The sequence below is a fragment of the Nerophis lumbriciformis genome, linkage group LG04, assembly GCF_033978685.3.
Source record: "Nerophis lumbriciformis linkage group LG04, RoL_Nlum_v2.1, whole genome shotgun sequence".
In the NCBI taxonomy this organism is placed as follows: Eukaryota; Metazoa; Chordata; class Actinopteri; order Syngnathiformes; family Syngnathidae; genus Nerophis; species Nerophis lumbriciformis.
In genome coordinates this window covers 34,880,995-34,898,229 of record NC_084551.2, presented here as the reverse complement: position 1 = coordinate 34,898,229, position 17,235 = coordinate 34,880,995, and the positions used below count along the sequence as shown (strand labels likewise).

Genomic DNA, 17,235 nt, shown 5'->3' with positions numbered 1-17,235 from the left:
GGGCGAGGTACACCCCTTTGTCCACAACTGCGTGAGCAAATAGTCAAACAGTTTAAGAACAACATTTCTCAAAGTACAATTGCAAGAAATTTAGGGATTTCAACATCTACGGTCCATAATATCATCAAAAGGTTCAGAGAATCTGGAGAAATCACTCCACGTAAGCGGCATGGCCAGAAACTAACATTGAATGACCGTGACCTTCGATCCCTCAGGCTGTATTGTATCAAAAACCGACATCAATCTCTAAAGGATATCACCACATGGGCTCAGGAACACTTCAGAAAACCACTGTCACTAAATACAGTTGGTCGCTACATCTGTAAGTGCAAGTTAAAGCTCTACTATGCAAAGCGAAAGCCATTTATCAACAACATCCAGAAACGCCGCCGGCTTCTCTGGGCCCGAGATCATCTAAGATGGACTCATGCAAAGTGGAAAAGTGTTCTGTTGTCTGACGAGTCCACATTTCAAATTGTTTTTGGAAATATTCGACATCGTGTCATCTGGACCAAAGGGGAAGCGAACCATCCAGACTGTTATTGACGCAAAGTTCAAAAGCCAGCATCTGTGATGGTATGGAGGTGCATTAGTGCCCAAGGCATGGGTAACTTACACATCTGTGGAGGCACCATTAATGCTGAAAGGTACATACAGGTTTTGGAACAACATATGCTGCCATCTAAGCGCTGTCTTTTTCATGGACGCCCCTGTTTATTTCAGCAAGACAATGCCAAGCCACATTCAGCACGTGCTACAGCAGCGTGGCTTCGTAAAAAAAGAGTGCGGGTACTTTCCTGGTCCGCCTGCAGTCCAGACCTGTCTCCCATCGAAAATGTGTGGCGCATTATGAAGCGTAAAATACGACTGCGGAGACCCCGGACTGTTGAATGACTGAGGCTCTACATAAAACAAGAATGGGAAAGAATTCTACTTTCAAAGCTTCAACAATTAGTTTCCTCAGTTCCCAATCATTTATTGAGTGTTGTTAAAAGAAAAGGTGATGTAACACAGTGGTGAACATGCCCTTTCCCAACTACTTTGGCACGTGTTGCAGCCATGAAATTCTAAGTTAATTATTATTTGCAAAAAAATGAGTTTGAACATCAAATATCTTGTCTTTGTAGTGCATTCAATTGAATATGGGTTGAAAAGGATTTGCAAATCATTGTATTCCGTTTATATTTACATCTAACACCATTTCCCAACTCATATGGAAACGGGGTTTGTAATAATGATGTATAATTTCACTCAAAGTACGGGCATTTGGTCTAAATACATGGCAAATGAGTCACAGGCAAATCGTGGCCTGTTGAGAGTCAGGCATGGTGGTTACAGCGTTGTTGTCTTAAGCTGCCTGAGTGCTGCTTACACCAGGGAGCTGTGGTTTATAGTAATCATTGCAGCAGATTTGACTCAACGTGCAGGTGATCTTGTCTAACTAGCTGGCAACCCGAATGAGTAGCAAGATAATTGTGTCACCAAGTGTGGTAGTGATAACGTTATGGTCTGGGGCTGCATGAGTGCTGCCGTGGAGCTGCGGTAATGATTACGGATCATTTGACTCAAAACACAGGCATTTTTGTCTAAATTAAGGCTGAAACGACGCGTCGACGTAGTCGACGTCATCGGTTACGTAAATACGTCGACGTCATTTTTGTGCGTCGAAGCGTCGCATATTTACGTCACACCACTGTCATGGCGGAGCGCAGAGCAAACGATGCGAGCGAGGGGAAAAAATCACGCCAAAAGTCGTCAAAAGTGTGGGAGTATTTTAATAAACGGCCTAATAATGTTGTTTTATGCACACTGTGTCGAGCGGAAATGGCGTATCACAGCAGCACAACGGCTATGAACGAGCATCTAAAAAGAAAACATCCGACAGCGTTCTTCCCATCACCATCAACGAGTCAATCATCCGCGTGAGTATAAGTTGTCATCATTACACAAAAACATGAATGTGTCATTTGTATCTGCGTTGTAAATTCATAAACTAAAGCACCGTTTCGCTCTGAGAGGCGCGTTTGGCGTGCCTGTTCAGTGTTTACAAAGACGCGCTCCTCTTTAACGCTAACGTTAATAAGTTGTACAAATACCTTTTACAACATTAACAGTTACATATACTATCTTTAACGCTAACGTTAATAAGTTGTGCAAATACCTTTTACAACATTAACAGTTACATATACTATCTTTAACGCTAACGTTAATCAGTTGTGCAAATACCTTTTACAACATTAACAGTTACATATACTATGTACAAACGAACAATTAACTTCACTTTAATCATACTATCATTGTTGTGTTATTAAACCAATTTAACAAGATAATGTGTGTAGTTTAATGAACCTTTTGTATTAAAGTAAGCTGTATTTGGGTATATTTAAAATGAAAATTAATTGTTGTCTCTTATGTTGCAGCAAACGACAAAGCAGTGTCCAGGATTTTTTTCCAAAGAGGCATGGGACTGAATGCACACCCCAAGTGGCCGCTGACCTGACTGATGGTGTCCTGGAAATGATGGTCATAGACATGAGGCCATTAAATATGGTATAAGGGGAATGGTTTCAAAAAATGATCAAACGGTTTCACTCTGGCTACACACTACCATCAAGAACCCACTTCACTAAGCTTATGGAGCAAAAATACACAAAGAAAATGAATGAAGTCAAAGCAATCCTGAAAAATGTGAAAGGAAAACTGACACTCACAACTGATGCATGGACAAGTATGGCCACTGAAGCTTACCTTGGTGTCACCATTCACTTTGTTAATGATGAGTGGGAGCTTACCTCAATTAACTTGACAACAATGCCCCTCAATGAAAAGCACACTGCAGAAAACATTGCCTCTTGGATTGAGGATGTTGTCAATAAGTTTGAAATAAACATAAAACTAGTACAAGTCATTGTACATGACAATGCTGCAAATGTTGTTGCAGCTTTAAGAGTTCTTGAGGAAAGACATGGTGTTCCATCCCTCAGATGTGTTGGCCATACTCTACAGCTTGTAGTTAACCATGCTCTAAAGGACAACCACATCAGCAGAGCTTTAGGAGCAGCAAGAAGTTTGGTCGAGCACTTCAGAAAAAGTGAGCTATCCAGTACAAAACTAAAGGTTAAGCAAAAACAAATGGGTTCTCCAGACCACAGCCTCATACAAGATGTGTCTGTGAGATGGAACAGTTCCTTTTACATGATTAGTCGCCTGCTTGAGCAGAGGTGGCCAATAACAGCAACTCTGTCAGATCCGGAGGTCACTCAAAGAGGGAAGCATTTTCTGGATCTTAAGGCTGACCAGTGGAGCTTGCTTGAAGAACTTGAACAAGTTCTGAAACCTTTTGAATGTGCAACTGTGTACCTGAGTGGAGAATCTTATGTAACAGTTTCCGCTGTCCCTCTGCTGGTCAAAGGGCTTCGGAAGGTTACACAAACTGCTTTTGAAAATGCATCAATCAAGGGTTTCCAGGTCACTGCTGCACGTGAGATAACATCCAGGTGGGAAGCCGAGACCACATTCAAAGATGATGGACCAAATGTGTGCATATTAGCAGCTGCACTTGACCCACGATTCAGGAAGCTGAAATTCCTGACTGCAGATGAGTGTTTAAAAGTTCAATACAAGCTGCATGCAATAGTTCTGGAGGAGAAAAGAAGGGAAAAGGAGACACACGCTCAACAGGGCACAGCAATGCAAGTGGAAAGACCAGATGCTGACAGGCGGCCTGTATCTTTACTAGACACACTTCTTGGCTCAGATTCAGATGAACTCAGCAACAATGAGGAAGACAACAATGACAGTAATGATGCTGAAATGGTCAGAAACGAGTTAGTGTCTTATTTTGGAGAATCCCCCATTTCCAAGGATGAAAACCCATTAAAATGGTGGAAAGAACATCAGGCAAGGTTTCCAAATCTGGCAATGCTGGCTCGGTCTTACCTCTCAGTTCCAGCCACATCGACCCCTTCTGAGCGCCTATTTTCAGCTGCTGGGAATATTGTAAACAAGAAAAGAACCAGCCTCACCCCAGAGCATGTAGACATGCTAACCTTTCTTCATTACAACTGTTAGTCACTCACTGGAATGAGTAGAATTGGTTATAGTGTACTGTGTTGGACTGGATGTTTATTTTGCACATTTTAAAAGCAATACTTAATGTTTACAGTGCTCCAGAATATTTAGATTGGCACAAATGTTTACAGTGTTACAGAATGTTTTGCCATGTTTTCAATGTTGACTGAGTGGCCATACTTTTTTTTTTTGGAAATAAAAGCCATGCCTTTTGAAAAAACTGGCCTAAATTTATTTTTTTCATCTTAATTTTAAATAAAAAAAATAATCGGTAAAAGGAAAAATAATCTATAGATTAATCGAAAAAATAATCTATAGATTAACCGATTAATCGAAAAAATAATCTATAGATTAATCGATAGAAAAATAATCGTTAGCTGCAGCCCTAGTCTAAATACATGGAAAATGAGTCACAGGCAAATTGTGACCTGTTGACAGTCAGGCATGGTGGTAACAGTGTCATTGTCTTAAGCTGCACGAGTGCTGCTAGTACAGGGGAACTGCGGTTCATTGTAATCATCGCGGTTAATTCCACTCAACACGCACATAATTTTGTCTAACTAAGCTGTCAATCCAAGTGACGAGCATGATAATTGTGTCTTGCCTAGGGACAAGCACTGTAGTGAAAATGTTATGGTCTTGGGCTGCATGAGTGCTTTCGGCATCAAGGAGCTGCGGTTCATTTTAATCATTCTAGTATATTTGACTTAAAACACAGGTATTTTTGTTTTATTGAATGGAAAGTGGGTTGCAAGAATATTGTGTCCTGTCAACAGTCAAGCATGCATGGTGGTGGCAGCGTCATGGTCTTAGGCTACATGAGTGCTGCCAGCACGGGGGAGCTGCGGTTTATTGTAATAATTGCGGCCAATTTAAATGAAGAAACATAGATTTTTTTGCCTGAATAACTGGCAACCCAAGTGAGTAGCAAGATAATTGTGTTCTGTCCACAGTCAAGCACCATCGCGGTCTTAGGCTGCATGAGTGCTAACGGAACCAGGGAGCTGCAGTTCATTTTAATAACCTAAAAATCACATAACAGAAAACTGCCCTGCCTGGCAATGTTGTTGTTGCTCTTTGACCTTGCTGGGTGGTCCCCATCACCGTGGTGGTGGTGCCAGCACTGAAGAGAGGCTGAAAGGAAGATAATGTCTGGAATTTCCTCCTCTCGTTCCCCCGCACAAGTAATTGTTTCCAATTTAGTGCAGTTTGCTGTGACAACACCCCCATTCATTGCTGTCAGAGAGCAATAGCTTGTGTCAGCACAACGTTGTCAGTGTGCTGTCACTCAACACGTGTGTGTGTGTGTCTGTGAATGCTAAAGTGTGTGTCTGTGAATACTAAATTGTGTGTCTGTGATTGCTAAAGTGTGTGTTCGTGAAGGCTAAAGTGTGTGTCTGTGAATGCCAGGGTGTGTGTCTGTGAATGCCAAAGTGTGTGTCTTTGAATGCTAAAGTTTGAGTCTGAGAATGCCAAATTTGCAGTCTGTTAATACCAAAATGTGTGTCCAAAAATGCTAAAGTGTGCATCCGTAAATGCTAAAGTGTGTGTCTGTGAATGCTAAAGTGTGTGTCTATGAATGCTAAAGTGTGTGTCCGTGAATGCTGAAATGTTTGTCTATGAATGCAAAAGTATGTGTCCGTGAATGCTAAAGTGTGTGTCAATGAATGCTAAAGTGTGTGTCCTTGAATGTAAAAGTGTGTTTCCTTGAATGCTTAAGTGTGTGTCTATGAATGCTAACGTTTGTGGATGCTAAAGTGTGCGTCTATGAATGCTAAAGTGTGTGTCTGTGAATGCTAAAGGGTTTGTCTATGGATGTTAAAGTGTGTGTCTATGAGTGCTAAAGTGTGGATCTGTGGATGCTTAAGTGTCTGTCTAAGAATGCTTAAGTGTGTGTCTGTGAATGCCAAAGTGTGTGTCCGTGAATGCAAAAGTGTGTTTTCTTGAATGCTTAAGTGAGTGTCTATGAATGCTAACGTTTGTGGATGCTAAAGTGTGCGTCTATGGATGCCGAATTGTGTGTCTATGAATGCTAAAGTGTGGGTCTATAAATGCTAAAGTGTGTGTCTGTGGATGCTAAAGTGTGTGTCTATAAATGCTGAAGTGTGTGTCGATGAATACTAAAGTGTGTGTCTGTGGATGCTAATGTGTGTGTCTATAAATGCTTAAGTGTGTGTCTATGAATGCTAAAGTGTGTGTCTGTGGATGCTGAAGTGTGTGTCAATGAATGCTAAAGTGTGTTTCTTTGAATGCTAAAGTATGTGTCTATGAATGCTAAAATGTGTGTCCGTAAATGCTAAACTGTGTGTCCGTGAACGCAAAAGTGTGTGTTCGTGAACGCAAAAGTGTGTGTCCGTGAACGCAAAAGTGTGTGTCCGTGAATGCCAAAGTGTGTGTCTGTGGATGCTAAAGTGTATGTCTATTAATGCTCAAATGTGTGTCTATGAATACTAAAGTGTGTGTCTGTGGATGCTAAAGTGTGTGCCAATGAATGCTAAAGTGTGTTTCTTTGAATGCTAAAGTGTGTGTCTATGAATGCTAAAATGTGTGTCCGTAAATGCTAAACTGTGTGTCTGCCGTGAACGCAAAAGTGTGTGTCTGTGAATGCCAAAGTGTGTGTCTGTGAGTGCAACAGTGTGTGTCCGTGAATGCTAAAGTGTGTGTCTATGAATGCTAAAGTGTGTGTCTATGAATGCTAAGTGTATGTCTGTGGATGCTAAAGTGTGTGTCTGTGGATGCTAAAGTGTGTGTCTGTGGATGCTAAAGTGTGTGTCTATGGATGCTAAAGTGTGGGTCTAGAAATGCTAAAGTGTGTGTCTGTGGATGCTAAAGTGTGTGTCTATTGATGCTCAAGTGTGTGTCGATGAATGCCAAAGTTTGTCCGTGAATGGTAAAGTGTGTGTCCGTAAATGCTAAAGTGTGTGTCTGTGAATGCAAAAGTGTGTTTTCTTGAATACTAAAGTGTGTGTCTGTGAATGCAAAAGTGTGTATTCTTGAATACTAAAGTGTGTCTATGAATACTGACATTTGTGGATGCTAAAGTGTGCGTCTATGAATTGTAAAGTGTGCATCTATGAATGCTAAAGTGTGTCTATGAATGCTAAAGTGTGTGTCTGTGAATGCTAAAGTGTGTGTCTGTGAATGCTCGGGTGTGTGTCTGTGAATGTTAAATTGTTTGTCTATGAATGCTAAAGTGTTTTTATGAATGCAAAAGTGTGTGTCTGTGAATGCTAAAATGTGTGTCTGTGATTGCTAGAGTGTGTGTCCGTGAATGATTGGGTGTGTGTCTGTGAATGCTTGGGTGTGTGTCTGTGAATGCTTGGGTGTGTGTCTGTGAATGCAAAAGTGTGTTTTTTTGAATGCTAAATGTTAACATTTGTGGATGCAAAAGTGTGTGTCTCTGAATGCTGAAATGTGTCTATGTTTGCTAAAGTGTGTGTCTATGGTTGCTAAAGTGTGTGTCTATGGTTGCTAAAGTGTGTGTCCATGTCCCTGACTGGCACAGCTGGATGTGGAGGCTGCCAGCTGGCTATGTGAGGTCACTAAAGCAAAACTTCACTTGTTGACAACCCAGAGAATCCCGCAGCTCTTCTCAGAGTGGAAGATGTCCAGCTTTAAAAAAAAAAGTATTTCTTTGTGTAAGAAATGATAGTTGACATTTGGGGCAGCAGCACGTGATTGTTGAAGTCGCTGCAACACAAGTGAGTAGCCAGACAATTGTGTCTGGCCCGCAGTCAAGCATGGTGAGTGGTAGCGCCATGGTTTGGGGCTGCATGAGTGCTGCTGACACCGGGGAACTGCGGTTCGTTGAGGAAAAAAATAGACTCTGTATCATTGCAAGAAATCATGTACCAAAGTGTACGATGCTATTACTTAGCTAATATGAAGGTAAATGAAGCGTTGTCCATTACCTGCATTGTTAGCGGCCTCATGCTGGCAGTTTTTTACTATCTATACCGCACAGAAAAGAGTAAAACGTGTTCTTGTCCCACAGAGGGATTGTGGATGATGGTGCAGTTTAATTATTGACACATTTCTTTTGTTTGACCTTCAATTCCTGCCTCTCCTGGTTTACTTTTGAGTTAAACCCCACACCTGACACACAGCTTGTAATTAAAGTTGACTCAATGCACACCTCTATTTGTCCACGTTATCACACGGCAATCATATCACAAATGACAGGCTGATAAAAATAAATGTACAAACCCTGTTTCCATATGAGTTGGGAAATTGTGTTAGATGTAAATATAAACTGAATACAATGATTTGCAAATCCTTTTCAACCCATATTCAATTGAATACACTGCAAAGACAAGATATTTGATGTTCAAACTCATAAACTTTATTTTTTTTGCAAATAATAATTAATTTACAATTTCATGGCTGCAACACGTGCCAAAGTGTTATGTTCCCAGATGGCTCAGAGTCTAGGATCGTAGGAGAACGCAACATAAAAGTGTATAAACCAAATGAGTTGTAAAAAAGACACCGAAGCCAAGAATTGAAAACAAACTAGTGTTATTGAAAAGTAACCGGGGGGGGGGGGGGGGGGGGGGGGGGTGTTACAACAAGACACAACACTAGCCTAGCTTGGGAATACAGGTGCTGTCAAAGAAATGAACAAAACATACCAAAATACACCTCTAGAAAAGAAAAGGTAAGCTGACTAACTGAAGCTATTTAATTAGCACAAACCAAAAACCTACCTATCTACTCTAGCCAAAGAGGGGGTCCAAAACATACAAGGGTATGTACACAAACAAATCCTACGTGTGTAGTGTATAGAGGCCTCTGTCTAACCTTTCCCAAGACTAGGCTACAGATACTTACAAAAGTTCAAAGGTCAAGAAAAATGAAGACAAAAAAAACAACAACAGGTGGCACAAGTTTAGCAAAGAGTTTAACAAAAATGATTACAAAACAAAATAGCGTCAAAGACAAAGTAGTGTCTCTCCAAGCTCCACACAGCATGTCAGAAAAAGAATCCACCTTGACCCAGTGGTGAGCAGGTGATTTTAAACAGGCTGGGAGGGTGAATGGTGGTCCGGGATTGGCTGGCTGATTAACAGGTGAAACGAGGAGCAGCTGGGATTAGGAACCGGTTGATTGGCAGCAGAGGCAGTGAATGAATGTGACCTGTACAAATAAATAGAAGAAGAAACACAAAACAAACAAACCACCACTACGTGGAACGTAACACAAAGTAGTTGGGAAAGGGCATGTTCACCACTGTGTTACATGGCCTTTCCTTTTAACAACACTCAGTAAACGTTTGGGAACTGAGGGGACACATTTTTTAAGCTTCTCAGGTGGAATTCTTTCCCATTCTTGCTTGATGTACAGCTTAAGTTGTTCAACAGTCCGGGGGTCTCCGTTGTGGTATTTTAGGCTTCATAATGCGCCACACATTTTCAATGGGAGACAGGTCTGGACTACAGGCAGGCCAGTCTAGTACCCGCACTCTTTTACTATGAAGCCACGTTGATGTAACACGTGGCTTGGCATTGTCTTGCTGAAATAAGCAGGGGCGTCCATGGTAACGTTGGTTGGATGGCAACATATGTTGCTCCAAAACCTGTATGTACCTTTCAGCATTAATGGCGCCTTCACAGATGTGTAAATTACCCATGTTTTGGGCACTAATACACCCCCATACCATCACAGATGCTGGCTTTTCAACTTTGCGCCTATAACAATCCGGATGGTTCTTTTCCTCTTTGGTCCGGAGGACACGACGTCCACAGTTTCCAAAAACAATTTGAAATGTGGTCTTGTCAGACCACAGAACACTTTTCCACTTTGTATCAGTCCATCTTAGATGAGCTCAGGCCCAGCGAAGCCGACAGCGTTCCTGGGTGTTGTTGATAAACGGTTTTCGCCTTGCATAGGAGAGTTTTAAATTGCACTTAGAGATGTAGCGACCAACTGTAGTTACTGACAGTGGGTTTCTGAAGTGTTCCTGAGCCCATGTGGTGATATCCTTTACACACTGATGTCGCTTGTTGATGCAGTACAGCCTGAGGGATCAAAGGTCACGGGCTGTGCTGCTTACGTGCAGTGATTTCTCCAGATTCTCTGAACCCTTTGATGATATTACGGACCGTAGATGGTGAAATCCCTAAATTCCTCGCAATAGCTGCTTGAGAAAGGTTTTTTTTAAACTGTTCAACAATTTGCTCACGCATTTGTTGACAAAGTGGTGACCCTCGCCCCATCCTTGTTTGTGAATGACTGAGCATTTCATGGAATCTACTTTTATACCCAATCATGGCACCCACCTGTTCCCAGTTTGCCTGTTCACCTGTGGGATGTTCCAAATAAGTGTTTGATGAGCATTCCTCAACTTTATCAGTATTTATTGCCACCTTTCCCAACTTCTTTGTCACGTGTTGCTGGCATCAAATTCTAAGTTAATGATTATTTGCAAAAAAAAAAAAAGTTTATCAGTTTGAACATCAAATATGTTGTCTTTGTAGCATATTCAACTGAATATGGGTTGAAAATTATTTGCAAATCATTGTATTCCGTTTATATTTACATCTAACACAATTTCCCAACTCATATGGAAACAGGGTTTGTACTTATTTAAAGATATGTTTGTGTGTGAATTGTGGATAATACACACTGTAAGTCATTTACAAATATTTTTTGACTTATGTGGCGACACCTGACGACGGTAACGATCTGTATATTACAGTCATGAATGCAGTCATGTTAGTTATTGTCCCTATTGTTTGGATTGACACAACACTCTACATTCCATACAATGGTGGAGACCGGAATGTACAGGACAACACTTTCTCTGGAACATTCCACAGATTAACAGCGTAATTGTTAGCTTACCTACTTGCTGACTTCAAACTGTGAGAAATGTAGCCATTGCGCGATGTAGATATACAATATACATGATGTCAATTAGGCTGACGATGGAGCTTAGTATACTATTGTTATAATTAATGTATGTTGATGACATGTTCTAGCTGTGTCCCGCAAATATGACAGTTGAGCGACCGCGTCCTCAACGCAATGTAGCAACCTTGCGAGTGGTCAACGTCCCTCCATAGTGCAAAGCTGCTTCTAATTCAGTCAGTAATCCTCGCCTTCGTGGCGGCAAATAAACAACGCTTCTTTCAAGTAACGTTATCACTGGAGGACGAGGAATAGCTAAACATGCTACGCTACACACCATCGAAGGATACAAGAATCCATGCTAACGTCAAGGCTACACTTCTTGAATGTAAAGAGAGGTGAGCGGATCGATACAAATATCGACAGCAATGATACCAAGTGTAATATCAGTATATGGTCGATAATACAATGATTAGATCAGCATTTTTTATTATTAGAAAATATTTTTTCGGTATTGTTTACAAACTTACAAAATAAGTCCCTGGACACATAAAGTCTAGAAGAAAAAAATAGTTTAAATTTGAGCCAATAGTAGTTTTTGCTTATGTTTTGTTATTGTGCACTACTGACTTTATTTTGCTTAAAATATTATACGTATTAAAACTGAAATTGAAAATAATTTCCAAATTTTGCCGATATTGTTACACCACCATCCTGTGTTTTTGTCTGATTATAATTAAATAACAAACACGTAATATTCCAATTATCTTGAAAATGTTGACGTATCAGTATCAACGTTATACGACCAATACTGCCCCTGTAATTGTTACTTGGTATTGGGACATACACACATTTGTAGTATCGCCCAAAACGTATAAAAAGTATCCAAACCACAGAAGGATAAGTGCTTGCTACATTTTAACAGAAGTGTAGATAGAAACATGTTACAACAGAAAGTAACCAGACATTAACAGTCAATTAACAAGTAGATTAAAAATAGTTGTGACAAAATGATACAACTGGAAATGATGCAATATGTTACTGCATACGTCAGCAGCCAAATTAGGAGCTGTCATTATTTATATACCAAATCATATATTGTGATATAAATCGTTGTTGCAATACCGGAAGAGTTTAGCTGCAAGGGGTTCTGGGTATTTGTTCTGTTGTGTTTATGTTGTGTTACGGTGCGGATGTTCTCCCAAAATGTGTTTGTCATTCTTGTTTGGTGTGGGTTCACAGTGTGGCGCATATTTGTAACAGTGTTAAAGTTGTTTATACGGCCACCCTCAGTGTGACCTGCATGGCTGTTGATCAAGTATGCGTTGCATTCACTTATATCAGTGGTTCTCAACTTTTTTTCAGTGATGTACCCCCTGTGAACATTTTTTTAATTCAAGTACCCCCTAATCAGAGCAAAGCATTTTTGGTTGAAAAAAAGAGATAAAGAAGTAAAAATACAGCACTATGTTATCAGTTTCTGATTTATTAAATTGTATAACAGTGCAAAATATTGCTCATTTGTTGTGGTCTTTCTTGAACTATTTGGAAAAACAGATATAAAAATAACTAAAAACTTGTTGAAAAAGAAACAAGTGATTCAATTATAAATAAAGATTTCTACACATAGAAGTAATCATCAACTTAAAGTGCCCTCTTTGGGGATTGTAATAGAGATCCATCTGGATTCATGAACTTAATTCTAAACATTTCTTCACAAAAAAAAAAAAATCTTTAACATCAATATTTATGGAACATGTCCACAAAAAATCTAGCTGTCAACACTGAATATTGCATTGTTGCATTTCTTTTCACAGTTCTTTTTGACAAGACATTTAAAAAAAATCTCACGTACCCCTTGGCATACCTTCAAGTACCCCCAGGGGTACGCGTACCCCCATTTGAGAACCACTGACTTATATGTGTGTTAAAGCCGCATATATTATGTGCCTGGGCCAGCACGCTGTTTGTACGGAGGAAAAGGGGACGTGACGACAGGTTGTAGAGGACGTTAAAGGCAGTGCCTTTAAGGCACGCCCCCAATATATATATATATATATATATATATATATATATATATATATATATATATATATATATATATACATGCCTCTGCGCATGCACATAGCATAGATCCAATGAATCAATGACTAAATTAATCGCCAACTATTTTTATAATCGATTTTAATCGAGGGGCTGCACGGTGGAACAGGGGTTAGTGCATGTGGCTCACAATTCGAAGGTCCTGACTAGTCCTGAGTTCAATCCCTGGCTCGGGATCTTTCTGTGTGGAGTTTGCATGTTCACCCCGTGACTGCGTGGGTTCCCTCCGGGTACTCCGTCTTCCTCCCACCTCCAAAGACATGCACCTGGGGATAGGTTGATTGGCAACACTAAAATGGCCCTAGTGTGTGAATGTGAGTGTGAATGTTGTCTGTCTATCTGTGTTGGCCCTGGGATGAGGTGGCGACTTGTCCAGGGTGTATACCGCCTTCCGCCCGAATGCAGCTCAGATAGGCTCCAGCACCCACCGCGACCCCAATAGGAACAGGCGGTAGAAATGGATGGATGGATGGATTTTAATCGATTTAATCAATTAGTTGTTGCAGCCCTAGACTGAAGTGAAATATAATATTTTATTTTGGTTTTTAATTTATTTTATTAATTTATTTCAAACACAAAAAACAAATGTAGCATCTCCAATACAATATTGTCATCTGAAAAAAACAATTGTAATATTAAAAGAAAACAAATAATAAAAATAAACAGTCTGTTTGTCCGAAAAGGAGCAGTAAGAAGCAAAGGGTTATAATGTCCTGTCCCAACACTCAAATAATCATAAAAAAAAATATATATATATGATTCTTTCTCAACAATATGATGCATAATGACCTTTTATGACAACATTTGGTAATAATTACAAGATACATATCATGTACATGCATGAATACTCATCGTAATAAATAGGGATCAATGCGTTAAAATGTAACATCGGAAATTATCGGTATCGTTTTTTTTATTATCGGTATCGTTTTTTTATTTTTTATTTTTTATTAAATCAACATAAAAAACACAACATACACTTACAATTAGTGCACCAACCCAAAAAACCTCCCTCCCCCATTCACACTCATTCACACAAAAGGGTTGTTTCTTTCTGTTATTAATATTGTGGTTCCTACATTATATATCAATATATATCAATACAGTCTGCAAGGGATACAGTCCATAAGCACACATGATTGTGCGTGCTGCTGGTCCACTAATAGTACTAACCTTTAACAGTTAATTTGACTAATTTTCATTAATTAATAGTTTCTATGTAACTGTTTTTAAATTGTTTTACTTTCTTTTTTATTCAAGAAAATGTTTTTAATTTATTTATCTTATTTTATAATTTTTTTTTAAAAATTACCTTATCTTCACCATACCTGGTTGTCCAAATTAGGCATAATAATGTGTTAATTCCACGACTACATACATCTGTTGATATCGGTATCGGTTTATATCGGTATCGGTAATTAAAGAGTTGGACAATATCGGAATATCGAATATCGGCAAAAAGCCATTATCAGACATCCCTAGTAATAAACCCACTTATCATTTAAAATTCTACTTTTATGACCAGTAAAACTATTTTACAGCCTTTTCCTGCTAATGTTCAGGTAATTAACCGGTCTGGATGACCGTATGGAAGTATAGCAATCGCTCGTATTATGGACTTATGTAATGGGGCATCATAAATAGGCACATTTGTTACTAGACTTTATAAATAAAGTTGATTTGATTTGATTTGATAGGCGACACGAGGACAAACAGAGGTTGACACACTCTGTGGGTATAAAGGGCCTAAGCGCTGCGTTAAAAACGGGTGTGGGCTTGTTTGGGCGTGGGAACAGTTTGTAAAACCACTGGCATAAACAAGCTGTGTACTCTTAGCATCTATAAATGCAAGTTCAGACTCAAGTCGGGCATTGCGAAAGCCACCAAAATGACTTTCCTGAACATATCTCAGCGGGAAACGTGTGGTCTGAATTATACTGTGAGAGAAAAGGGGATAAAAATTGGAAGGCTTCAGCTGCAGGTTGTTTCCTCATCGAGACTCTTGGCAGACGATCGTGTGCTGGGCAGACTTTGGACTGTGACCACTAATCCTGCAGGATGCGAGCAAGATGCACAAAGAGGAGCTGGCAGCAGGCAAGATGTGTTGTCAGCTCTCTCACAGTTCAGAAGGACGTCACATAGGACAAGGTGGAAGAAGATGGAAGTTACCATGTGCATTGTTATTAATACATCTGTAGGGAGAGGTCGCCTGATTTTCATCATTGGTCATGATGTGACGATGACGCGATCCCAGGACGCAGGGAGGGCAGGCAGAAGGTTGTTTAATTCGGTAGCAGGTAGAAGAAAAGTAGTACAGGTGGAACAGGAACTCAGGTTTTAACAGAACACATCCACTAGATAATGAACCCGCACTGAAGGAGAGAATAAGGTGGAACAAAATAGAGCTAATTAACGATGAGGAGTGGGTGTACTGGCAGGACGGGGAACGGAAAGCAAAAGGTGCTGTTAAACACAGAGACCTAACAGGAAATCTTACCAAAACAAGAACACCGGGACAGGAAGTGATACAAAACATAGAAAAAAGAAAAGAGCAAAATCCAAACAGTCATGTGGGATCATGACACATGATGCATGTGAGCCTAAAGTGTGTGAAGTAGGGATGTAACGATAAACGGTATTCATAATAACCGCCGTGAAACTCCCGACGGTTAGTACGACCGTTTTAAATTAAAACATTTTTTTTTTTTTTTAAAACATGATTGATAACTGCACTTTGATTAACTCAAGGCTTAACATGCGCCAACCAGCTAGCTTAAAGGCTCACATGAAAACAAGAGTCATTAACGTATTTCCCCATTAAGAAACGACATACCCCAATCTAACCGTATATAAACACATTACTGTCTGAGCAACTAAGATATTCAATTGTGTACATTGAACATACAAGCTGGGCTCTCTTAGATCAGAGTGATTGTTTTTTGGCTCGGTTGGTGGAGCGGCTGTGCGAGCAACTAGGAAGGTTCCAGGTTCGATTTCCGCTTCCGCCATCCCAGTCACTGCCGTTGTGTCCATGGGCAAGACACCTTACCCACCTGCTCCCAGTGCCATCCAAACCAGTTTAAATGTAGCTTAAAGAGGTAGATAATGAGTTTCACTATGTAAAGCTAGGGATGTCCGATAATGGCTTTTTGCAGTTACATAGAAACTAGTAATTAGTGAAAATTAGTAAAATTAACTGTTAAAGGTTAGTACTATTAGTGGACCAGCAGTACGCACTATCATGTGTGCTTACGGACTGTATCCTTTGCAGACTGTATTGATATATATTGATATATAATGTAGGAACCAGAATATTAATAACAGAAAGAAACAACCCTTTTGTGTGAATGAGTGTAAATGAGGGAGGAAGGTTTTTTGGGTTGGTGCACTAATTGTAAGTGTATCTTACAAACAAACAAACAAAAAAACGATACCGATAATAAAAAAAACGATACCGATAATTTCCGATATTACATTTTAACGCATTTATCGACACCTCTATGTAAAGCGCTTTGAGTCTCTACAGAAATAGCGCTATATAAATATAATTCACTTCATTTCACACTTCACTACTCAGAGGAATGACACAGAGGTGTTGTTATGGTGCATTCAAGAACCGCTAAGCAGAGTAGGACACCACAATGCCCGCTAGAAATATTAAATAATAATAATAGATTTTATTTGTTATGGTCTTTTTCGTGTAAATAAATCCTAAAGTGATAAAGTATAAACCAATATTCAAAACACAAAACATGCAAAATAGTGTGTGTAATTATTTTAGTTGTTAAAAAATAAATAAAAACTTAATCAAAAGATTTCAGTGTGTACAAAGTACTTTTTGATCACCTTCAACAATACCGTGTTAAAAATGATAACTGTGTTATTTTTGGTCACGATAACCGTGATTTTGACATTTCCATATTCACATTCCTAAAAGAAAGCAATACAAAACTGAAGTCTGTAAAGCGTTTATATTTTTAATCGGATTAATCGCCCATTTGCATTTTGATTAGTCAAATTTAATCGCAGCGAATTACTTGCGTACATGATTTAAATGAACTTTTAAAAAATACCATCATATTTGGAGTCAAATGCAATTTTATTGTCAGAATGTCATCCAGTAACACGTTTTCAATGTTTGCATTGCTCAAAACGTGGTAACAATTTTGACTGAAGTCCAGTCTGGGTGTATTTTTAAGTGCCAGTGAGCAC

At 39.5% G+C, this 17,235-nt stretch overlaps 2 protein-coding genes across 2 annotated transcripts in view; both read left to right on the top strand.

Annotated features, from left to right (window-relative positions):
- Nucleotides 1–17,235, top strand: part of deptor (DEP domain containing MTOR-interacting protein) — a 100,234-nt gene that overhangs the window by 1,441 nt on the left and 81,558 nt on the right. The gene's annotated exons all lie outside the window — the stretch shown is intronic.
- LOC133592824 (E3 SUMO-protein ligase ZBED1-like) lies at nt 1,161–4,412 on the top strand. The gene is made up of 2 exons (XM_061945503.2): nt 1,161–1,922; nt 2,421–4,412. Exon 2 carries the CDS (start codon nt 2,575–2,577, stop codon nt 4,069–4,071), a length of 1,497 nt encoding a protein of 498 aa, XP_061801487.1. The 5' UTR covers nt 1,161–1,922; nt 2,421–2,574; the 3' UTR covers nt 4,072–4,412.